The sequence below is a fragment of the Patella vulgata genome, chromosome 2, assembly GCF_932274485.2.
Source record: "Patella vulgata chromosome 2, xgPatVulg1.2, whole genome shotgun sequence".
Classification (NCBI taxonomy): domain Eukaryota; kingdom Metazoa; phylum Mollusca; class Gastropoda; family Patellidae; genus Patella; species Patella vulgata.
In genome coordinates this window covers 9,633,188-9,659,498 of record NC_065880.2, presented here as the reverse complement: position 1 = coordinate 9,659,498, position 26,311 = coordinate 9,633,188, and the positions used below count along the sequence as shown (strand labels likewise).

The window sequence follows — 26,311 nt, the reverse complement described above, 5'->3', positions numbered from 1 at the left end:
ATGCAGGGATCGAACACCCGACCTCCAGGCCACCGTGATTCCCCTCAGGTTTTCAACCAATTTAACAGATTTTCACATTCTTTAGAAAATAACAAAGTAAGTGTTTATTAAATAGTTTATTAATTTTATTACTGAATATAAAATCAACTAATATGTTCAAGTCTATATAGGCACCATTTACAAGACACAATATACAAAACTGATATGTTCAAGTCTATATAGGCACCATTTACAAGACACAATGTACAGGTCATAAATAGATATTTTTATTCAAACTAAAGAGAGAAATAAGAATTAACATCCACCCCCAAAAATAAAAAGGTCATTTTGGGGACTAACATTATTTTAATATTTTGCTTGTGGGAAGGGATCAATTAGCAGCCCAAGAACTAAGAGAAGACCACCGAGGTTAGGTCGTCGACCAGACTCCTTGTTACGTACATGCCCCTGGATCACAACCATAACATCTGAATCGATTAATCGAACACATAACCCTTTAGTATTTGTAAGTACTGAACTAGACATTCTAATATCACAATATCATAGGGTTTAAAGCTAAAACATTTTGACAAAATAAGCTTTAAAGCTAAAACATTTTGACAAAATAAGCTTTAAAGCTAAAACATTTTGACAATATCATAGGCTTTAAAGCTAAAACATTCTGACCACATAAAACTTTTTTTCATTTTTCACTACTTACTAAACAGACTCTCATCAAATTGTATATTCAAATATTATAAAATCATGCTTACTGGCCATTTAAAACTGATAAGTTAACAGTTTAAAGATACATTATGGGAGATTCAATAACGAGTTGGCAGTTCTCATTATAATAGTTAAAAACTAGATAACGTAAAGACAATTTGCTGAAAATTTCATTCAAATTGATCCACTATGAACCCAGAATTAAGCGAATGAAATTTCTGCCTAGCCTTGTTCATCATTACTAAAGTCAGTACAATAAACAGCATAGTCTTGATTATCCATTTAATCGTTCAATCGTGAAGGAAAGTTATGCAGTAAATCGGTTCACAATCCACTACAGATTGCAGGCTAGCGATGTCATCTAGAGTTGATTATGGTCTGGATAAGTTAATTAATGTCTAATTAATAATTTAGATAACATTTCTGGCCTAAAGAAAGACCTGCAATAGACAGCTCTTTCATAATGCATGTTTAATATTATTAAAGAGACATAGTTAAGTCTAACATGAAGAAGGATTTTAATGGATTACAACTTAAATAAGTTAGGAATGAGAAATGGTATCATATCTTCTAGAATATCCTGCCTCTAGTATGACACCTTTTCACTACTCCCAGTATATAATATAAGTGGTATGAGTTGTTCTAGATGGAGTAAGCATACCCTGCATCTAGTATGACACCATGTTGCTACTCCCTGTATATAGTAGTAATATCAGGTGTTCTAGATGGAGTAAGCACACCCTGCATCTAGTATGACACCATGTTACTACTCCCGGTATATAGTATAAGTGGTATGATGTGTTCTTTCCTGCCTCTAGTATGACACCTTGTCACTAGTCCCTGTATATAGTATAAGTGGTATCAGATGTTCTAGATAGAGTAAGCATATCTGGTCTCTAGTGTCACACCATGTTACTACTTGTATATAGTTGTGGTATCAGATGTTCTAGATGAAGTAAGTATACCCTGCATCTAGTACAACACTTGTTACTACTCCTGTATGTAGTATAAGTGATACCAGGTGTTCTAGATAGAGTAAGCATACACTGTCTCTAGTACAACACTTTTTACTATTCCAGTCCATGTCCATAGTATCAGTTGTTCTAGATGGAGTATGCATACCCTGCCTCTAGTATGACACCATGTTACTACTTATATGAAACTTAAGGTTATTATGTTATAAATAACAACAATGTATATCTATTTCTTTATAGCACCACTTCCTCTATTAATAATACTATATGTCTACAATATATATTAAAAACATTGTATATCTACGTTCATTTACTATATTATAAACATTCAAAACAATCCTTTACAAACCCACTGATCACAAATTATTTCAATAAAACACTTCAATAACTGAGTAGTTTGAATCCAGAAATAATTTTTTTAAAATTTGTTAGATTCAAAATAACCAATGTATTGTGCTGACCAGATGTTAAAACCCCTTTTCATTCCATTGTTTTAAAAATTTGCTGCTGCACAACGATGCACTGTAACATAGTTTAAAATTCAATGTAACATAGCTATTTAAAATTCACTGTAACATAGCTTATTAAAATTCACTGTAACATTACTATTTAAAGTTCATTGTAACATAGCTTATTAAAATTCACTGTAACATAGCTATTTAAAATTCACTGTAACATAACATAGTTACTTAAAATTCACTTTAACATAGATATTAAAATTCACTGTAACATAGCTATTCAAAATTCATTCTAACATAGCTATTCAAAATTCATTGTAACATAGTTATTTAAATTCGCTGTAACACAGCTATTTAAAATTCACTATAACATAACATAGTTATTTAAAATTTACTTTACATAACTATTTAAAATTCATTGTAACATAGCTTATTAAAATTCACTGTAACATAGTTATTTAAAATTCACTGTAACATAGCTATTTAAAATTCACTGTAACATAAGTATTTAAAATTCACTTGAACATAGCTATTTAAAATTCACTGTAACATAGATATTTAAAATTAACATAGTTATTTAAAATTCACTGTAACATAACTATTTAAAATTCACTGTAACATAGTTATTTAAAATTCACTGTAACATAACATTGTTATTTCAAATTCACTGTAACATGGCTATTAAAAATTCACTGGCAAGTAAAATTTTACATCTTATCTATTTACACAACCATATAGGGTACATGTAATGTGCTTTACCTCACGGTCTCCATAAGGTCAATTGCTTGTAATCAAGGATAAAGAAGAATCAAAATAAGAAGTAAGTAAAATTAACGTCAATGAAATGATTTCTCTCCACCATGATACGGTGAATGTTTTAATGTCTCTAGAAACATACTTTCTTCTTCTAAATAATCTTTATCCTGCCAAGACAGAAACAAAACATAAAAATAAAGTTAAATATTTTGGTTAATAGACAGTGACACAAAAAATATCAAACCATTCATTATTGAAATTTTCTGATCCAACTGGGCTAAAGACATCCTCGGTTTCCGCAGTGGTCTCATTCCGTTCTACTCCAGTAACCTCTGGGTTAATCCATGGGGGTGGGGGCACGTATTTAAGTTATCTGCTCGTGATGATTGTGACCAGTCCCATAAATCGTCAATTGCAAAGTAGGTTGGCGAAGAGTAATAACTCTCATTATGTTGCAACAAGCCGCTATATTGTTGTGAACATAAACAAAAAGGCTGAAGAGTCTTAGTATGTAAACTGTTTTTGATTGGTACGCAGACTCAAGCTACAATTAGAGCAGATAATTTGAAATCGTGAAAACCCTATGGATGAATCCAAGGTATAGTGGAGCAGAAAGGAATGAGACCACTGGGGATACTAAGGATGGACTAAAGAAAGTGGGCATAACCAAGACTTCTTGAGGAACTTTCAGGCCCAACACTGAGATAAAATCTGGGATTTCCCAGACTTTTTTTTTCAATTAAAGAGCCTGCGCCTTTTTCACTGAGCCACACTCACCTTTAAAGCTTGTATTTTCCACATTCTGATGGATCTGTCCGCAGCTATGGATGATGTAATGGTTTCTATGGCATTCATGGACAGCTGACCTCTACCTAAACCATTGGACATCACACTAGAATATCTCCCAGCATGCACTCCTGGTATGGGTGATGACATCATCACTTGAGATGAATTGATCACTAAAATAAAATACAAATAAATTATTTATTGTTGTTTGATCGCCAGCAAGAAGCTGATTACAGCCAGAGAATCGAATCATCTCATCGGAAATCTAATTCCATTTGTCGTTTTGCGGTTGACAGGCCATAACATGTCTACTGCTGACCTAATTTTTTTCATTTGATTTGAGAATTGAACCATTGGCCAAATTTTGAAGAGTTATTCTGCTTAAAGTGTCTGTGAAACTTACTTGGAATACCATTAGGTGGAGCTGCTCCATTTAACGGTGAACGGCAATTCACACATAAAGCTGAATTCCGTAAATTCTGTAATTCTTCTCTTTCTTTACTTATCTTTAATTTCTCCTAAAATAAAAACAAGGAATTTTAAAACAACTATATATTTAGATTTAATAATTCAAATAATCCCAGTTTTCAGTTGTACATTACATTACATGATTGTTTACTTTCTACTTTTAAACAGGAGCCACGGTGGCTAAGTGGGTAAGACGCTGGCTCGCTAGCTTGGGGATCGTGTGTTTGATCCCTTCATTGGCCAAGAAAGTTCATCGTGATTTTCTGACGTGGCTTCCTAGTCATTCGGATGGAACGGAAAACCGAGGTCCCGTGTATACATTGGCATGCACATAGACAGTTGCACAATCTGATTAAAATACAGATCTATATTTCGTTCCGTTTTTTAATACTTTCGATGGTCTCTACTACATGAAGATCTGACCAGATGTATTTGGTGGTCCCGTCAGCGGTCATATGAGTGTACAAGTGGCTTTTGACCCTATGACGTCAGATATTTGATTAACCAATGAGCATTGATGTTTCTAGTAGGACACCCACAATTCTGTGCATCGTTATTAACAACTCTTCCAGATTTTAGTGTAGTAAAGACAAGTAAAATGAGATTTTGAACTATAAAAAACGAAACGAAATAGGATCTGTGTTTTAACCAGATTGGACAGTGGCACTACAGCTAACTTTTATTTTAATTTTTAAATAACAGTCGATAATCTGTAACATGCTGCATCTTTACATGTGACCTCAATTGTTCGCGGCATCGCCTAATATACTGAACAAAATATTGGGAAGATGTTGATTTTTTTACCTGAGCCATATTGTCCTCCATTGACTTTAATTGCTGTAATTCTTGTTGTATTTTAGCCAATCTTTGATTCTGTTGAGATTCAACGTTTTTAGCCTCCATTAATGATCTATCTCCTTCACTCTGAGTTCTGTTCGCCATCTACAATAAACATTACACAAGAGTTACTTACCTGCTGATTGATGAGCGTGGGTTGGATGGCCGAATGGTTAGCACGTGCGTCTGTCATTGCGACAACTGGCGTGGTTTTGATTCTTCGGTTGTAAGTGACAAGGTATGGGGTCATGTGGCCATCCAACCCCCCACCAAGCAACAGAGACTTCCCTCACCAACTAGCAACAGAGATGTATCTCACCACCAATCAACAAGGATTTACCACCTAGTAACAGAGATTCACCACCTAGCAACAGAGACTTAACTCATCACCTAGCAACATATATCAACTACCTAGCACGATATATTCACCACCTAGCAACAGAGACTTATCTCACCACCTATTTACCACCTAACAACAGGGAATCACAATAGAGAGATTTATCACTTAGCAACATTGATTCACCACCCAGCTACATGGATTTACCACCAAGCAACATAGATTCACTGCCTAGGAATATAGATTCACCAGCTAGCAACACAGATTCACCACCTAGCAACACGGATTCACAACCTAGCAACAAGGATTTACCACCTAGCAACAGGGACTTACCTCAGTCATTGAATCAATTTCAGCTGATTTAGATTTCATCTGTAATGCCATATTAGATAAACGTTCTTTTTCTTTTTCGATTGAAAATTTCTCTCGTTCAAGACAACCCCTTTCGTTGGCGATTCGATCTTCTTCCATCTGTAATTCCTGTTTTCGAGCAGATGATCTTGTTTTCTCCTCGGCAATTGATTTTGTTAAAACTTCATATTCTGCTTCCGTCTGAATAATAGAATAAAAATATTTGACTGGTATATTTGAAACTGATAAAATATAACGACAACTTGCAGTTACAGAATTCCTGGATAATTTTTTGTGTGTAGCATTGGGTCAATAACCAGATAGATGTATGGATGGCCGAATGGTTAGCACGTATGTGTTGTATCATAAGGTCTGTCATTGAGTCAACTGGCGTGGTTTCGATTCCCCAGCTGTACTTGACCAGGAGTAAGGTTGCCTGTCCAACCTCGTGGGTTTTCTCCGGGTCCTTCGGTTTCCTCCTATTGCTAAAGAGCCCTACGCGCAAGCCAATTATAGAAATAAAATAGAACCATATGTTAGTATCGAAATGAGCTAGTTTGTGTCGAGTGGACGTTAAACCACATTTCTCTGCCTCTCTCAGTGCTGTCAGGTCAAAATTTCCCTCATAGCACAAATCATTAGCTTATTGGTACCGAAAAAGTTAAAACACCTTTTTCATTCTACTTCTAAAAATTACTGAATGTCCTCCTACCTGGGCCATTTTGATAGCTTCTTGATGTGATTGTTCACGACTTAGTTTTAAATCTACGGTCCACTTCATTCTTTCCTCCGCCAGATTTCTCCTCTCATTGTTTAGTTGACTTAATGCTGTGCGATTTTCTTCTTGGAAATTTTCCTAATCAAGAAAAAAATCGTAAATAAATCTTTAAAAGTAGATATCATTGAGGGGATAGTAGATTGGACGTTCTGGAATTGAATTCTCTCATACCCCAAAATAGTGACAATCCAGTGAAAAGGGGGATATCATGTTTCAACACATGCGTCAATTGCATATGATAATATCTCAACCAACCATGATACCTGAAACATATTCATTAGGTTTAATTACGTCATGATTCTACTCACACCACTTCAGTTATCGGGACTGGTAGAATTGGTAAAACAGAATTCTGCTTCACTTGATTGCAATTCTCTTAATTCTGATAAAATGTGACGGGAGAATCATTGACAGAGAAATCATGAAATCAGGGGAAATATTAACTGATCTGAGTCCTGTATATGTTGACTTACCCTGGCTCGTTCTAGAGCAGCACGTTCATGTGACTGTTGACTTACCCTGGCTCGTTCAAGAGCAGCCCGTTCTCGTGACTTACCCTGGCTCGTTCAAGAGCAGCACGTTCTCGTGACTGTTGACTTACCCTGGCTCGTTCGAGAGCAGCACGTTCTCGTGACTGTTGTTCTAGCCACATTCTCTTCTCCTCCTCTAAAGATCTTTGATTGGCTTCAAGTCGACTCATGTCACCTTTCATCTTCCATCTTTCCTGATAAATATAAATATATTTTCATCATTTCACTGACAGGGTTACTGATCAAATAGGATATTTTGGGTCTAACATAGGGTACAATTTTATTTTAATAATTTGATTGTGCATAGCTCTTTTTTTTTTTAGCAGTGGGAGAAAAACTGGAGGACAGACTACCCTACTCCTTGTCATGTACAAGCTTGGCACCTGAGAACCATGGTATTTGACTCAATGACAGACCTCATGATGTGAAGAGCATGCATTAGACCAATCGCCTCCCCCATCACAAACCCCAGACCTCATGCATGTATGTACAGAGCATGCATTAGACCACTCGCCCCCCCCCCCCCCCCGCCCCAACACACACAAACCCCAGACGTCATGCATGATGTACAGAGCATGCATTAGACCATTCACCTCCCCTGCCCCCAAAACCCCAGACCAAATGATGTAAAGAGCATCCATTATAACCTTTGCTCCCCCACACACACCCATCATAGCTTAATGTTTTTATTACTTCATCTAAAAGTCTGGTCTGTTCACGCATTTGTGTCTCCATTCTTGCAATTAGATCTTCCAGTCTCTTTCGTTCACGTTCATTATCTTCTTCCTGTCTGGATAATCGTTCTTGTAAACCTAAATATAATTATACATAAATATATGAACATAATGCCATACAAATGAATCAAGCTTAACTTAGCTTAAAATGGGAATAAATGATTTTGTATTATACTGTGGTAGGACTGATTTCAGTCAGAGATTTCAGAGAGAGAGAGATTTAACTTTACACAAACTAGGTAATTTGGGACTATTTTACTTGGGTGTTTAACTGTGGGAGGAAAACAGGGAACCAGTGAAAACCCGTGAGGTTACACAGATGACCCTACTCCTTGTCACGTACAAGCAGGGAATTGAAACCACGCAAGTTGACTCAAAGACATACCTTATGATCTAACATGCATGTGTTAAACCATTCGGCAACCCAACCCACTAACAGTGTATCTAATATAAATACAAATATTATCCCAGAATATAAATACAACTATTATATCAGACTATAATTACAAATATTATCCCAGAATATAAATACAACTATTATATCAGTATAAAAATACAAATACAAATATTATCTCAGAATATAAATACAAATGTTATATCAGATTATAAATACAAATATTATCCCAGAATATAAATACCAACATTATCCCAGTATATAAAACCAAATATTATACAGAATATAAATATTATCCCAGTAAATAAATACAAATATTATCCCAGAATATAAATACAAATCCTGAATATAAATACAAATATTATCCCAGTAGGTAAAAACAAATATTATCCCAATAAGTAAAAACAAATATTATCCCAGTATATAAATACAAATATTATCCCAGAATATAAACTTTATATCCACAGCATTCACTTACTTTTAAGTTGTTCATCTTTAGCTTTTAGACTTATCTCCCTTTCATCCAGACCACTACGATGTATACTCTCAACTTGAGATTGGAGAGATCCTATATCTTTGGCACTAGTCTGAATCTGTTCCACTACAGCCGTTAAACTCCTATAAAACGTAAAATTTATTGATTTTATTCCGTGTTATTTTAACGACCAGCGAACTCTGTTACTAACATTTTAGTACCCCAATCTACAAAAGTCGAGAGTTATGACATAACTTTCATCACAAATGTTTTCCTTTGATGATAAAAGCAAGTCAGACACTGACATTGTCCATCACATGTGATAAGTGATTTAAATAACTTTTGTTATCGGCACATATTACATATACTGGAAAGAATGTGCACTATATCCAGAGTCTGTGACATAAGATTTCTTTTTTTTTAAATAGTGCTAGTATTACGCCCGGGGGGGGGGGGGGGGGGGGGGGGGCTTTATGTAGCTGTGGGAGGAAACCGGAGAACCCAGAAAAAACCCACAACCCTAATCCATGTCGCATAGAGGTGTGGGACCGAAATAACACCATTTAACTTGACGACCACACCCACCAGATACAGAGAGAGAGACTGACCTTGAAGTATCGTTAGCATTAGCTACAGCGTTTATTTCTAGATTCTTTGCTTCTTTTAATCTTTCAATGGCTTCCTCGTGTTCACGTTTTAATATACTGAAGGAAATCCTGTAAGTATAAACATAGAACTCTGACAGAGAATTACAATAAAGAAGAAACAAGCTACACCCTTGTTTCCATTATAAAATCCACATAGTTTCTGATTAGCAAAAGACATTAAAGTAGCTAAGTCCGTAACTCAATATCATCCAAAATCTTCGACATTGAAAACACGAATTTTTTTGCAATTTAAATCAGCATTGGTGTTGTGATCTTACCTGGAAAAGACGGGCTTCTGATATCCAATATTTAAGACAAAATAAACATTTTACCATTGGTACACGAATCGTGTACCATAATGCGTATCAGCGCCATTTGTAACAAGGTGCTCAAATAATGAGGCTAGACATATTCCATAAGTCATGTCAAACGGCGATATCATATTCTTATTTGGAGAGCATGCGCAATAAATAATATCGGGGTTGACTGGAATAACCAGACACTTCTGGCGTATTTCGCCGAACATAACTGATGACAGTTCACAGTAAAACGGACACGATTGAATGTAAAACAGTTTATATAAATTCGTATTACATTATTATATGTGTTGCGACTCATTTGTGCCAATTTCTAGGTCCAAAATATTAGCGATTTAGCTCCTTTAACTACTGTAATTAATCTTAGAAATTTGTAATCAGCAATAGGCTACAACCACTATGTGGACGTGTGTTCCAAGTTTCATAAAGATACCTTGAACTGGTTATGTGATAGATTCCAAAGACAGAGCCGGGACAGAACTACAGACAGAAAGAAGGATGGGGGCCCAAGTTAACATTTAGACAATCCAAAACCTGTGAGTCTTATACAACCCCAAGTAACTCGAGACGTGCAAACAATCTGATTAAAACACAGATCCTATATCTGTTGCAGCAAGTTCTTGGCGTGCGATGCATGGAACAGTGAGTATTCTACTAGAAACATCAATGCTGATTGGTAAATGAAATGTCTGACGTCATGAGGAAATGAAATGAAATGAAATGGAGTTTAACGTCCTACTGTTCTGCTCTTATACTGGGCTAATGAAGACGGGCATACGCCATACAGTGTGCTACGAGGGAAATTTTGCCCGGGCAGAGGCACTATCGCCTACTCTTATATCGAATTCCAACTTTTACGTGCATTCAAATATATACACGGGACCTCAGTTTTTCGTTTCATCCGAAGGACTAGACAGCCGTCCTTGTCAGGCCCTCCGTTCTTCACCACTGACAAGGGGAAACCACATCGGAAAATCTGGATGAACTTTCTTGGCCAATGCAGGACGTCATAAGGTCAGAAGCTGCTTGTATGACCCTTAGGCGTGACCTCTCACAACAACTAGTCAGATCTTCATGTAGTAGAGGCCATCGGAAGTACGAAAAAACAAAACGAAATAAAGATCTGTATTTTAATCAGATTGGACATGTGAATAGCTGTTGCAACTCTCAAGAACTATCCCATGGATATAGTCCCACAATATGGAGAGCTCTAGAAGTATTGCTAAAGGGTTAACTCACCGATGTTGTTCTTTAATAGTTTCTACATCTTTCGCTCTCTGTCTTTCCAGTTCTTCTAATTTACTGTAATTCTGATTGGCTAGTTCTGCTTTCTCTTCTTCCATCTGACGAACACGAGTTAAATGTTGTTGCATTAGTTGTTCATTTTCTTCACGTAATCTGCCAGAATAAGGTTTAAATACACAATTTAACAATAAAATATGGATGATGGTCAACAAATTATTACCTAGCAAAATTGAAATGAAATGAAATCGGGTTTTGTGTCCTACTATTCTGCTCCGACTGGGTTAATAAAGTCGGGCATATGTCATGCAGTGTGCTATGAGGGAAATTTTGCCCGGGCAGTGGCACTAAGGTCTACTCTTATATCGAATTCCAACTGCCAAGGATCTTTAACAAGCATGCCAATGTATACACAGGACCTCAGTATTTGTCCCATTCTAACGACTAGACAGCTGTTCTTGTCAGACCCTACGCCCTGCACACTGACAGAAAATCCCGATGAACTTTCTCGGCCAATGCAGGGATAGAACACATGACCTCCAGACTAGTGAGCCAGCGTCTTACCCACTGAGCAACCGTGGCTCTAGGTTTCACCTAGCTCTCTGTATAATAATTTTATCTTTTTCATAAAAGCCAGTCATTCATTCTTTTTTTTCTTCTGCTCTCACCAATGTACGCGCATGGTTCTTTGCTATGGAAGAAAACCCTTAGTAAACCCAACGAGGGTTGAGAAGGCACCCCTATCTCCAAGCCACATTCGCCTTCAGGAATCTAAAGCATGACCAAAAGCCAGATGTCCAAATAGCTAGAGTTCAAAGGACAACACTCTAGACCACTAAGCCATCCCAACCCCCATTCCTCACAAACGTCTCTTTATACTCTAGACCAGTAAGCCATCCCAACACCCATTCCTCACGAGAGAGATAGAGAGAAATGGGGTTTAACGTCCACTCGACACAAACTAGGTCATTTGGGGACTAACATACAGTTTATTTTTTTTATTTCAATAATTCGCTTGCGCGTAGGGGTCTTTAGCAGTGGGAGGAAATCGGACCATTCCTCACGAACATCTCTTTATACTCCGTACTTTGTGAGCAATCTGACTTGTAGCATTTATAATAAACAATTATTCAACGTTTATAGATATCTTACCTTGATTCTTTCTTCGAGTTCGATTCTTCTAAAATTCTCATACGATTTCTGGTAAAACAACGTGATAACCATTAATTATAAAACTTTTACATCATAATAAAAAATCGACAATATATTTAAAATACATTATGCAAGAGGTAAATCTGCCTATTGTAGGTCTTTCTTTAGGCCTGAAATGTTATATAAACTATTAATTTTATTAACATTAAAAGACCTTAATAAACTCTCGACTTTAGTAATGATGATCGAGGTTAGGCCTAATATTTAATAGCTGCTGTCTTGATTCAGAGTGGATCAATTTGACTGAAATTTTCAGCATATTTCCATTACATTATCTAGTTTTTAACTATTATAGTGAGAACTGCCAGCTCTTTATCTAATCACCCATAATGTATCTTTAAGGAAATAAGGTTACTGACAGTCGGAGCCTTGATAACTCAGTATGTAAGGAAATGAAATGAAATGGGGTTTAACGTCTCACTGTTCTGCTTCAAATGGGCTAATGAAGACGGGTACCAAGTTGTACACAGGACCTGTAGTCACAGAAGTCAACCGGCAATAAAATCTATAAAGCATTCAATAAAATCAAGGAATGTTATTTAATACCTAAAAGATGTTTCCACGGCGATGATTTCTTCCTCATATCTACGTTTTGTACCATCTAGAAGGGATTCGGTATATTGTTTTTCTATTTGTAACTTCTGTAGCTGGAGAGAAAAAAAATTACACAAAATACATTTTCATTGAGAGAGAGATTAAGTTTAACATCCACTCGACACAAAAAAGGTCATTTCGGGACTAACACATGGTTCAATTTTTATTACAATAATTCGCTTGCGCGTAGGATCTTTAGCAGTAGGAGGAAAACCAGAGGACACTGAGAAAACCCACGAGGTTGGACAGGCGACCCTACTCCTTGCCATGTACAACCGGGGAATCGAAACCACGCCATTTGACTCAATGACGGATCTTATGATACAGTGCGCACATGCTAGCCATTCGGCCATCCAACAACACCCTGTGTAAAATATGACCTGATAACAAGAATACAACTTACCATTGCATGAGCTTCAGGTATAGAGTTAGGTAATATAATATTTTGTGGACTAGAGAAGGATGATGATTGGGGCATCACCTGAAATATCAAAGGTGTAATACTTTTCAAAATACATTAAAAAAATGGGAAAAATAATTTAAAAATGGCATAATTAAACAACATACAATATGCAAGAACTAAATCTGCCAATTGCAGGTCTTTCTTTAGGCGGGAAATGTTATATAAACTATTAAATAGACATTAATTAACTTATTCAGACCATATTCAACTCTCGATGGCATCGCTAGCCTGCGATATTTACTGGATGGGAATACATTTTGAGATGGATAATCAAAAGGAAATTGGATAATCAAGACTTTGTTTTTATCGTACCGACTTTAGTAATGATGATTGAGGCTAGCCTAAAATTCAAGAGCTAATATCTTGGTTCAGAGTGGAGCAATTTGACTAAAATTTTCAGCATATTCTATTTACGTTATCTATCTTTTTAACATAGTGAGAACTGTCAACTCTTTATCTAATCTTCCATAATGCCCCTTTAATAAATATATTCCTCAAAATTGAAAAATCAAATTGAGCTAGTGGCAAACTTTTGAAAAAGAAAATACTGTTGAGTTCAGTTCAGATTCAAAGACAAAGTGAATAAAGTCTGATCAACAATAACTAGGTTATTTGGGGACTAACATATAGGGATCTCTAGAGAAAACTGGATCAAACCCATGACTTGCATACAAAACCAGCCCAACGGCCAAAAGTGTATTAACATTCCAATGGTCAAACTGATTGATGATTTTAATTAATCGAATATTGAAAATAATCATTTGAATGTTATGCGTCTATTTGCTTCCACTATAATGGTAAATATTTTTGACCATTATCGTTGCATTTCGCAGCAACCTAAAGATACTTTCCCGTGTACATACTGTGTGATTTGATGACGTTTAATTACAGAGTCTTTTGTACGTTGACACCCCTCAATGTTGCCAGAACCGCCTAACCATTTGATCAAGTAATAATAACCGCTCCCTCAGTCAATTTAGCATACAATAAGCTGGCAGACAACAGTTGGGTTGCCAGTAAGTGATACCCTGACATTTTTCTCGGCCAATGCAGGGATCAAACACCCGACCTCCAGGCTAGCGAGCCAGCATCTTACCCACTTAGCCACCGTAGCTATGTGCAGTAACAGACAATCGCAATCTGGTTAAAACACAGATCCTATTTCGTTTCGTTTTTATAATTCAAAATTTCATTTTACTTGTCTTTACTACACTTGGATCTGGAAGACTTGTTATTTAACTCGTGTTCTGAATGGTGTCAGGGATAAGCCAATGAAACGGTCTGTTACGGCGAGCTTTAGGCGTGTTTTTCATGGAACTGTGGGTAATCCACTAGTAACATCAATGCTGATTGGTTAATCAAATGTCTGACGTCATAGGGTCATAAGTCGGTCTTTTGACCCCTGTCGTGACTTAGCGCTATAACTTGTCAGATCTTCATGTAGTGTAGGCCATCGAAAGTATAAAACAAAGAAACGAAATATAGATCTGTATTTTAATCAGATTGAGACAATCGTTTCCGCTTTTACTCTAATTTCAAATCAGTTATATTTGGCAAAAAATCCGCCAAAAGTCTCAATCGAATAACAATCTCTAGCGTCTGGTTATTCTAGCCTACACCAAGAGTATCTATTGCGCATGCTCTCCAGAAAAGAATATGTATGATGTCACCGTTTAACATGACTTGTGGAATATGTTTAGCCTCGTTTTTCGAGTCGCTTGCTAAAAATGGCGTTGAATGGTAAAATGTTTATTTTGTCTTAAATATTGGATATCAGAAGCCCATCTTTTCCCGGTAAGATCACAACATCAATGTTGATTTAAATTGACAAATAAATTGTGTTTTCAATGTTGTAGACTTTGGATGATATACAGTTAGAGACTTAGCTACTTTAAATAATGTACCTTTATGAATCTTACCTGTGGAGTGTAATACTGAGGTGTATTGTGTTGATAACCTGCCGACGGATTAGCGGACATGTTGTGATGACTGACAGCTGGACCACTGATAGAAGCAGAAGGGAGAGTATTTACGTTACGCAAGCTTTGAACTTCTGGGTCTCGACTAGGAAATACAGATGTCTGGATAATTGGTTGCTGTTGCCTGGATGCTTGAGACTATAAATTAATAATTTAAAGACAGTTTAGTTGATGTTTCCTGCAGGTATTTCTTGAAATCAACTTGGCAGTTCACAACCAGGGCTCTTGTTTTCATGATATTTGCCAGTTCTTGACAAACTCAAGAGTGAAAATGACCATCTGGAGAAGTTACCTGTCAGTCAATTAACATGCTAAAAAATTAGAATGTCAAAGAACTTAACTTCAAAACAGGATAAATTTACAGTTTTTCTGAGTGAAATCCCTTCAAAATATGTAAAAACATTGTCGCATTCTTTGGGAATCTAAACAGTTCTTCTAGGCCCATCAAACACTGTTCTAATATCACCCCCCCCCCACCTCCTTCCAGTGCTGGATTAACCATAAGGCAAATAAGGCACGTGGCTTAGGGCCAGCCAAAAATACAGGCCACAAAATAATAAAGTAAAACTTTTTTGATAATTATCAGGTGGTGACAAAAAATGCATGCCTTTATTTTTATGTAAATAAATTGCATCCTTCTTCATCTACGCGTTTGTCCTTAAAAGCTTTCCATACTTTGGCAAAGGGTTGACATAATGTTTCGTCCCTTTACACACGTGAGGTTTGTTTACATTTGTTGTGGGAAAGAATCTCGTTATGGGCCCAAAATATCTGTATTTTCAGGCCACCTATCAAAATGTGCCTTAGGGCCAGCAGAGCCTTAATCCGGCACTGCCTCCTACGACAAATAAACAGAGATAATCACCTGTGGTTTCTTTTTAAAATACGGACTTTCATCAAGTTCTTGTAGATCAGCTAATTTTGATGATAATGGAACACGGGGGCTGGTAATACTTGTTGATATATCTTGATTATGATTGGTGACGTTGGTTTCTCTCGCTGGGAATATATCATCATCATCGTCCAGTAATATCCTTCTTCTCTGATAACTACCATTAACACTAAATGAACACAAACAACAGTAAGCTTTGTAGAGAGAGAGAGAGAAATGGGGTTTAACATCCACTCGACACAAACTAGGTCATTACACGACTAACATATGGTTCAATTTTATTTAATAATTCGCTTGCGCTTAGGGGTCTTTAGCAGTGGTGGGAAATTGGAGGACTCGGAGAAAACCCACGAGGTTGGACAGGCAAAAATTGTGCATCAGCAACGAAATGAATTAATGAGGTAAGCAAAAAATGCCAACATTGAAGGATATATGTATGAATATATCTGTGTCTACGTATGATTGCTTTCATTCGATATCACAATACATGTCAGTTTTTCAAAGCTCAAATTAGTAAAAACTACAATGACCCGACACGATGGATCTTGTGGGTGTATAAAAAAACATAAATGTAAATAAAAGATTGGTTTTTTTTTAAATTTTTAAATTGTAGAAGCATAACATTAAAAAATTTAATCGTGAAATATTAATTTAAATAAAATAACATGTGCTTTTTAATCTCCAAAATACAAATAATTTTTACAAACATGTTTATGTAGATAAGGTCATACCTGCCATTGTTGTTTGTTGTAGATTGTCTACCAGGTAATATGGGTGACTCGGGCTTTGTTCTGTAAAAATTAAATTGAATTTGTTTAGAATTACAGATGGAGTGTCCAATGTTGAAGAATAAAAAAATATCAATTCTGGGCACTTGAAATACTTAGCTATGGCAGTCTGTGTGTGGGAGGGGGGAGGGGGGGGGTAGGGGAGAGAGAGAGAGAGAGTGAGAGAGAGAGAGAGAGAGGGGGTATGGAGTTGACCACTAATTAGGTCATGGGACCTCACTTTTTGAACTAGACCCTGTTTCTTCCCAGACCCACCATCCTGTACCAATGACAAGGGGAACTATACAGCAAAATTCTGAAGTACTTTCTCGGCCAGCAATGTGATCCATCCCAGGGCCACCTGGGTAGTCAGCCACTGTAGCTCCTGTTTAGGGCTAACTGGCCTGCCACTTAATACGAAGTATAAGTCTAGCGAGATCACCCACTGAAAAATCCTGGTACTTCCTAGTTAGTGAGCCAGCACCTGACTCACTGAGCCACTGTGGCTTTGAATAAACAAGAAGGATGTTCACATGGTTAAGTTTACCAATCACAAGGTAAGTAACTCACATGTTTGTTTTCTAATTATATTTCATCATGCAAGACAGATTAACACCTTATTTTCTTTGTTGATTCTTTGGCTTGTTTATCTTAAAAGATTTGGTGGGTTGCCGATTGATTAACATGTGTGCGTTGGGTCATAAGGTCTGTCATTGAGTCAAGTGGCATGGCTTCGATTCGCAGGAGTAAGCCAGGTAAAAATTTTAATAATTCTAATTTTACCTGAGAATATCATCTAAATCTATTTCCTCTCCCAAACCCAAATAATCATCTGCTGCACTAGCAGGAGTTGTCTCCACTTTCCTAGCAGGAGTTGTCTCCACTTTCCTAGCAGGAGTTATTTCTTCTTTCTTTGTATCTGTTTCAATCCCATCACTCCCATCATCATTCATTGCTTTCAATCTCTCTAGCCAATCATCATTGCCGATATCTCGATTTAAGGTTTTAGATATATTATCTGTCCTGCCTTTTGATTGGTTGGGAGTAGAAGACTTAAATATATCATCATCCTCATCATCATTGGGTGAATCTTTTAATCCCAGCCAATCAGAAGGGGCAGATTTGGGGGTAAATTTCAATTCTTTTTTCTCCGGAACTTTTGGCGTGTCTATAGATGTCCTATTCCCTGAGGCCAATTCTAACCAATCCATATCATCAGGTGTTTTAGGTCGGCCCGAATCAGAGCGCCCTCTGGATGGAGGTTTGTCATCGGTACCAAATATATCATCGTCCTGAAACCTACAAATAAAATAAATCTTTTATTCATAAATTTTAGGCTTAACTGAATCAGTAACAAAGATAGAAACACATATACCCTGTCTCCACTAGTCAATCTTATTGTCCATGCAATAACCTATGGCAACCTTCCAATGTAGTGTATAGTCACAAATTTGAACGACAAATTGATTGTACATATTTGATGACATGAAAATTCTTTCAGTATATATATATACTCTAACTGACCGATCTTTGTGACTAAGCTCCTCTTAGGTGTTAGATATTAGAAATAAAGTTGTTTTAGGAAAGAAAACTAGGTTATTGTAAGTACTTTCTGCTTTATTAAGCTTCTTCACCCTACCTGACCGATCTCCGTGACGTAGGTCTAGAACCAACAACAGATGAAGGTTTATAATCACCAAATATAAAATCATCTTCATCATCACCAGCTTGATCTATAAATAAACAGTATGTTCTATAAAAATTGACCGGGTAAAATGATATTGAGACCCTAGGATTCTATTCAGATCTCTCATGAGAGAAAGAAAGAAAGTTTGAATGAAAAGGGGTTAAAAGTTCTACTTTTCTTGCCCAACTGGGCTAATGAAGATGGGCATACCATCATATAGTGTATAATTTTGCCAGACAGAATTCCAGCCGTCAAGGTTTTTTTTATATGAGTTTAATGTCCACTCGACACAAATTAGGTCATTTCGGGACTAATGGTTCAATTTTATTTTAACTATTCGCTTGCGTGTAGGGGACTTTAGCAGTGGGAGGAAACCAGATGACCCGGAGAAAACCCACGAGGTTGAACAATGACAGACCTTATGGTTTCATGTGCATGCGTTAAACCTCTTGACCACTCAACTCCCAGGAAATCGAAATAAAAGCAGGCGGTAGCACCACTGGCAGGGAAATATTTTCCTCTTACAATTAAGATGCTAAATCACATTTTGTTTCATTTGTCTTTAATTTGGCCTTTAAACAGATGAAAGAGTAACACATGACACAATTATATGGAATACAAGTTACTTAAACATATATTATGCAAGAGGTAAATCTGCCAATTGCAGGTATTCTTTAGGCTTTATATGTTATCTAAATTATTAATTAGACATTTATTAACATGACAAGATCATAACCAATTCTCGATGGCATCGCTAGCCTGCGATATTTACAGGATTAGGTTCCGATTTGCTGTTCGACTTCCAATTTAATCATGAAATGGATAATCAAGACTATGTTTTTTATCATACTGACTTTAGTAATGATGATCAAAGCTAGACCGAAAATTCAATCACTAAAATCTCAGTACAGAGTGGACCAATTTGGCTGAAATTTTTAGCAAATTCCCTTTACATTATCTAGTTTTTAACTATAATAGTGAGAACTGTCAGCTCTTTATCTAATCTCCCATAATGTATTTTTAAGAGTTTATTTCTGGTAACGTTTCAACGAGGGTTCTCTCCATTCCTTATCAAGCAAAGAATGAAAGATTAACAGCATATTCACCTTTTTCTGCAAATTTTTTATCCAGTATAAATTCTTTCCGTTCTGTTTTCTGTAGGTGTTTATTTACGCTATCTTTACCCAGGAGACTGTCTAAAACATTTCTGGCTGGTCGGACGTCTTCCTCGCGATCTTTAGATACCGCCTGTATGGGTGTTTTAGGTTTATCATCGATGCCCAGGCCGTCCAACATGTCTTCATCATCGCTAAATAATCTCTCTTCCCTTTTCTTTACAACTGGAATAAAGACAATACAAAAAAATTAACCATGCATTATGCAAGAGCTAAATCTGTTTATTGCAGGTCTTTCTTTTAGGCCTGAAATGTTATCTAAATTATCAATTAGACAATAATTAACTTATCCAGACCATGTCATTTCTAGCCTGTGATATTTACTGGATTTGAATACATTTTGTGATTGATGATTTAAAGTCAAATTGGATAATTGAGACATTGTTTTTTTTATCATACCGACTTCATTAATGATGATCAATGCTAGATCTAAAATTCAATCCCTAAGACAGAAATTTTCAGCATATTCTCTTTAAGTTATCTATTTTTTATCTATTATAGCGAGAACTGTCAGCTCTTTATCTAATCTCCCATAATGTCCCTTTAATTCTTGGTACATCAATGTTTTATTGGGAATTGTTCGATCTCGGTGATGGCAGAGAAAGTACCCTGGGATTTTACAGCGTGGTTTCTGCTCGTCACGCACAAGCGGAGAATCTGTCACCCAACCCCCTTTGAACAATTAACAAAATCAGATGTCGATTTTTCCCAAGAAAACTTATGTGATCTCTAACAATTCAACATAATGCTTGTAGAGAGAGAGAAATGGGGTTTAACGTCCACTCAACACAAACTAGGTCATTTCGGGACTAACATATGGTTTAATTTTGTTTCAATAATTCGCTTGCCCGTAGGGGTCTTTAGCAGTGGGAGGAAACCGACAGACCCAGAGAAAACCCACGAAGTTGGACAGGCGACCCTACTCCTTGCCACGTACAACTGGGGAATCGAAACCACACCAGTTGACTCAATGACAGACTTTATGATACAGCATGCACACACTAACCATTCAGCCATCCCCCCCCCCCCCTAAATGCTTGTAAGATGTTTGTGATATAGAAATACTATAGTTGATTCTATCACCTGGTTTGGGTTTGACGTCTGTACTTCTCTCGGTGTCTGCCGTATCAGTTCCACTTCTGGTAGGTGGACGATCGAATAAACTAGGTGTGGCGTCAGCTCCTATAAAAACCATAAAATATTTATACATCATGTGATTTCCTATAAAACTGTCCATAATTATCATTTGATCTCATGGTTATTTGAATTCATAATTATCATTTGAGTTCATAATTGTTCATAATTATCATTTGAGTTCATAATTGTTCATAATTATCATTTGAGTTCATAATCAACTTTTGAGTTCATAATTATCATTTGAGTTTGTGACTGCCATTTGAGTTCATAATTATCATTTGAGCTGATGATTATCATTGAAGTTTGTGTGATTGTCATGAGTTCATGGTTATTATTTAAATTCATAATTATCATTTGAGTTCATAATTGTCATTTGAGATGATGGTCATCATTTGAGTTTGCAATTGTCATCTGAGGTCATGACCACAATTTGAGTTTATGACTTTCACTTGAATTTGTAGCTATCTTCTAAGTTCAGACTATAATTTGAGTTCAGACTTTTATTTGAATTCAGACTTTTATTTGCATTCATGTATTCAGTTTACTTTGTGGCTATCATTTTTGTTCATGGCTTTTATTTGAGTTCTTTACTCTCATCTTAGTTCATAATTATCATTCAAGTTCAGGAAATCTTACTTTTCTACAACAAACGAATTAATGTAAGAGGAAAAGTTTGCTATTTCAATTTTGCATTACACAAGACCTTTGTTTTTTCGTGCCATCTGAGCGACTGAGTGCTCTTTCCTAGCCAAGCCATCTGTCCTGCAACACTGACTAGAACAAATCCAGTTAGAAGCATTAAATAAGAAATACCTGCTGTTGGTTTATTGTCTGCTGGCTTATTGTCTGTATTACCAGGTAAAGCTGTATCTTGTGTTGCTATGACATCATCGGAAGAGGTCTGATGTTTTAGCGGTGGTTTTAACGAAGGTTTTTTAACTTGTATCTCTGATTCATCATCTGATAACAGACCAGCCAGCGGATCATCTTCATCAAACTCTACAAATATATCCAAACAAGGATCATCAAAAGGTTAAAATGAAAATGAAATGAAATGGGGTTTAACATCCTACTGTTCTGCTCTGACTGGGCTAATGAAGCTAAAAAGACGGGCATACGCCATACAGTGTGCTATGAGCGAAATTTTATCCAAACAGCGGCACTATGGATCTTTAACGTGCACGCCAATGTGTACATGGGGCCTCTGTTTTTCATCCCATCCGAACGACTATAAGTTGTCCCATGCCAGGCTCTCAGTCCTGCACCACTGACAAGGAGGAACTACGCTAGAAAATCCTGATAAACTTTCTCGGCCAAAGTTGAGACTAAATTAATTTTGATAAACCAACTGATGTAGCAACCGTTAATCAAAAATCTCAAAATTTAAACTGAACAAAATGAGAGAATAATACTAAAAACAAACCTCCGAAATCTATTTTAGGTTTGGCTTTAGGAACAGTTTGAGGTCGTTCTCCAATCTTGTTTGATTGACCTGGTTTTAAATTTTCACTTTCTCGCCCCATATCTAAAAATAATACATCATTTCATTATACTCAAATCATTCTTAAACAAAATACAGGTATGTTTTTTTAAATCTCTCATGAGGTTGTTAAATTTTTTCTCAATTACGTGATATTTTTCTTGGTTTATATTTTACCTGAGGAGATGAAGTTTTATATATTACTGGGAGCCATTTGATCTGGTGGGGGAGGAGAAGTAGGAATGCTTAACTTACCTGTCATTTTACCTGGTGGGGAAGGAGATTTTACCTGGCGGGGGAAGAGATGTTACCTGGTGGGGAGGAAGTTTTACCTGGCCGGGGAAGAGATGTTACCTGGTGGGGGAGGAAATTTTACCTGGCGGGGGAAGAGATGTTACCTGGTGGGAGAGTAGATGAAGCAGAAATGTTTAACTCACCTGTCATTTTACCTGGTGCTGTCCCTGGTTTATACTCTACTTGAGGAGTGGGAGGCGACGGGGACTTCGGTGCAGTTCGTCTAGGGCTAGAGTCACCACTACGTGTTGGTGACCCTGGAGTCGGTGGACGTCTTGGTGAACCTGTCTTTCCAGATCGTGGTGTTCCACTGCGGGAGCGAGGAGTTAAACTGGATCTACGAGGCGTTGTAGGCTTCCCTGAACGACCCTTGACACTACTCTTTTTTGATGGTCCACCAAATAAATCCGCATCCATATCATCAAGATCCTGTAATAATCAAGTTATAACAATACAAGTACCTGTATAAATACTGAAACATTGCAGCAAAAAGGTAATCTTAAAATTCTGCGAGGCATTCAATTTTGACATATTTTGTTTACTTTAGAGTAGCAAGATGTTTTTTCCAACTTCAGCATAATCTAATTTTTTTGGATTTTTTTTTCAAAGGGAGCAGTAGGAGGAAAACGGAGAAAACCCACAAGGTTAGATAGGTGACCCTACTACTTGTCATGTACAAGCTTGGAAACGAAACCACACCACTAGATTCAATGACAGACCTTCTGATTTCATGCGCATGCGTTAAACCACTTGACCACCCAACCACTCTGAATGAAATGGGAGTCCTGGTAAATGTCAGGTCCTCAGATCAAGCCAGAGAGAGAGAGAGAGACAGACAGAGAGAGAGAAATGGGGTTTAAGGTCCACTAGACACAAACTAGGTCATTTCGAGACTAATATACGGTTCAATTTTATTTCAATAATTTGCTTGCGCGTAGGGGTCTTTAGCAGTGGGAGGAAAATGGAGGACCCAGAGAAAACACACGAGATTGGACAGGCCACCCTACTCCTTGTCACGTACAACCAGGGAATCAATGCCATGCCAGTTGACTCAATGACAGACCTTATGATTCAACGCGCACGGGCTAACTATTCGGCCATCCAGCTCCCCTAGATCAAGCTTATGTTGAGATATGGCTCAGTTTGTGTTCCACTATTTTCATATCAAAACCAGAATTTATCATAATTTGATTTAATAAGTTAAAGATACATTATGGGAGATTCGGTAACGAGTTGGCAGTTCTCACTATAATAGTTAAACACTAGATAATGTAAAGGCAATTTGGTGAAAATTTCATTCAAATTGATCCACTATGAACCGAGACCTAAGCGACTGAAATTTCCCCCTAGCCTTGGTCATCATTACTAAAGTCAGTACAATAAACAGCATAGTCATGATTATACATTTAATCGTTAAATCGAGAAGGAAAGTTCTGTAGTATATCGGCTCACAATCTACTAAAGATCGCAGGCTAGCGCTGCCATCTAGAGTTGATTATGTCCTGGATAGCTTAATTAATGTCTAATTAATAATTTAGATAACATTTCAGGCCTAAAGAAAGACCTGCAATAGACAGATTTAGCTCTTGCATAATGTATGTTTAAAACCCTAAAAGTTTTTTGGCAAGAGACCTGTCTGATTTCAACTTATATTTCAGCTTAAAATACAGATGAATAACAAGAACACAAGGTCTCAGTTCCTAGTCTAAAATATAAATAAAAACTTACTGCTATTGATTTGGCCACTTGATTAAGATCTGCCTCGGATATATCAGAATCTGGATTATCATCCGCCATGGCTGCCATATTACTGTAGAAATCATCATCTTTACTAATAGACCATACAATATACTGGTTATTACTTAGAGAGAGAGAGAGAGAGAGAGAGAGAGAGAGAGAGGGTTTGTCCACTCAACACAAACTAGGTCATTTCGGTTCATATGGTTCAATTTATTTCAATAATTGGCTTGTGTAGAGGTCTTTATCAGTGGGAGAAAACCGGAGGACCCAGAGAAAACCCACGAGGTTGGACAGACAACCCTACTCTTTGTCACGTACAACTGGGGAATCGAAACCAAGCCAGTTGACTCAATGACAGACCTTATTATATAACGCACACGCGCTAACCGTTTGGCCATCCCCCCCCCATTTAGGATTTAAGGTGAACCTATTATATGACTCGACCACCCTACTTCCCCCTATTTTACATGAAATGTCAAACGACAATCTAGTTAGTAAATACTCTCTTTTCATTACTGTAGCATTTCTCCTAGTTCTCATCTTGGTAACAAAAACAAATTGTTCAAAATAGACGTGCTTGTTAGGATAGAAATGAACAAAAGTTTTATGACAGGCGGGTGAGCGGTTATATGTTGAGTAAGGTATATATCTAATACTAAATGTTGGTGGTTATATGTTGAGTAAGGTATATATCTAATACTAAATGTTGGTGGTTATATGTTGAGTATGGTATATATCTAATACTAAATGTTGGCGGTTATATGTTGAGTATGGTATATATCTAATACTAAATGTTGGCGGTTATATGTTGAGTATGGTACCGGTATATATCTAATACTAAATGTTGGCGGTTATATGTTGAGTATGGTACCGGTATATATCTAATACTAAATGTAAAGTAAAAATTATTTACCTTGCTTTTCCTGCATTAACTCTAGACGAACCCTGAAAAAAAATTACGGTACCCAAATATTACTAATCGCACGTCAAAATACACCCATCTTTAATCAAATTTCTGTATTTTGTGATTTTTATCAATGTTAGAAAAATGGGGAGCCCTATTTTATTATATACTATTCAAAAAAAGTAGGGGATATTTGATTTTGGGGGCATAATACTAAAATATGCAAATGACTACGAAAAAAGTCACTATAGAACCTAACAGAAGAAACATTTCCAGTTACATGTGACGCCCAAACGCACCAATAGCTACCGCATGGAATGCAGGTGATGCTTGGGATCATCATGGGGGTCCAACCCAAGATTTGCACGACTCTGACTTTGAATGTTACAGTCATTGTGGCATTGAATTCCAGGGTGGAAACATCAGTTTAATTGTTTTAGTGACCAGAAAACAAATTTTGATATGCGTCGGCTTACCCAAAATGAAAGGTTACGTGCCCTTGGCATGCTACAGATCGGCACAACACAGGCGGTTGTGGCGCGGACGATGAATGTTTCTCAGTCTGTCATAAGCAGGCTATGGTCCAGATACCGTGATACACAATCTGTACAGGACAGACCACGCTCAGGTCGACCAAGGGCGACAACTCAAGCCCAGGATCGATTTATCCGTACCTTGGCCTTGAGAAATCGTGTCATCACAGCAAATCAGATCAGCGCTCGTCTTCAAACAGACACTGGTGTGAGAGTGAGTGGCCAGACGATTCGGAATCGACTGCATAGGGGTCAGGATCGTTACAGGTTACCTCCAACAACAGAACATCACCACATTACCTTGGCCAGCACTGAGTCCCGACCTCTCCCCCATCGAGCATGTCTGGGACATGCTTGGACAGAGGTTACGTCAACGTCAACAACGTCCTGCCAATGTCCAAGAACTTGCTGCTGCGTTGCAACAGGAATGGGACAATCTGGACCAAAATGACCTTAGACGTCTCATTAGGAGTATGCCACGTCGGATCAATGCTTGTTTGGCAAACAGAGGAGGATTTACCCGTTACTGACTTGGTTGTGATGCTGTGGTAACTTTGCTGTTTGACCCCGGGTATCATTTTACCCTTATAATGGTCAGTCTGTGCCTTACTTAGTCTAACGATCATTTGGAATAAATCGATGAATGTGAACTTCATTTCATTTTG

At 37.1% G+C, this 26,311-nt stretch overlaps 1 protein-coding gene across 1 annotated transcript; it reads right to left on the bottom strand.

The window, feature by feature from the left end:
• Positions 1-94: 94 nt before the first annotated feature.
• LOC126809747 (fas-binding factor 1 homolog) lies at positions 95-25,162 on the bottom strand. The gene is made up of 26 exons (XM_050534499.2): positions 25,123-25,162; positions 24,198-24,300; positions 22,613-22,898; positions 22,119-22,220; positions 21,509-21,694; positions 20,642-20,740; positions 19,490-19,723; positions 18,336-18,429; positions 17,480-17,995; positions 16,661-16,720; positions 15,903-16,098; positions 14,978-15,175; positions 12,999-13,076; positions 12,548-12,648; positions 11,942-11,989; positions 10,787-10,945; positions 9,192-9,299; positions 8,587-8,726; positions 7,674-7,792; positions 7,052-7,174; positions 6,385-6,528; positions 5,655-5,873; positions 4,952-5,089; positions 4,083-4,197; positions 3,671-3,852; positions 95-3,060 (listed from the first exon to the last, which is right to left on the bottom strand). The coding sequence occupies exons 2-26, from the start codon at positions 24,273-24,275 to the stop codon at positions 2,974-2,976; spliced, it is 3,810 nt and encodes a 1,269-aa protein (XP_050390456.1). The 5' UTR covers positions 24,276-24,300; positions 25,123-25,162; the 3' UTR covers positions 95-2,973.
• Between the last annotated feature and the right edge of the window lie 1,149 nt (positions 25,163-26,311).

Excerpts from the sequence above, each read along its gene's own strand:
- LOC126809747 (XM_050534499.2), bottom strand. The coding sequence starts at position 24,275 with ATGGCAGCCATGGCGGATGATAATCCAGATTCTGATATATCCGAGGCA. Across the intron at positions 10,946-11,941 it reads AACTCGAAGAAAGAATCAAG|ATTACGTGAAGAAAATGAAC; the intron begins GTAAGATATCTA and ends TTATTCTGGCAG. Across the intron at positions 5,090-5,654 it reads AAATTGATTCAATGACTGAG|ATGGCGAACAGAACTCAGAG; the intron begins GTAAGTCCCTGT and ends TGTTTATTGTAG.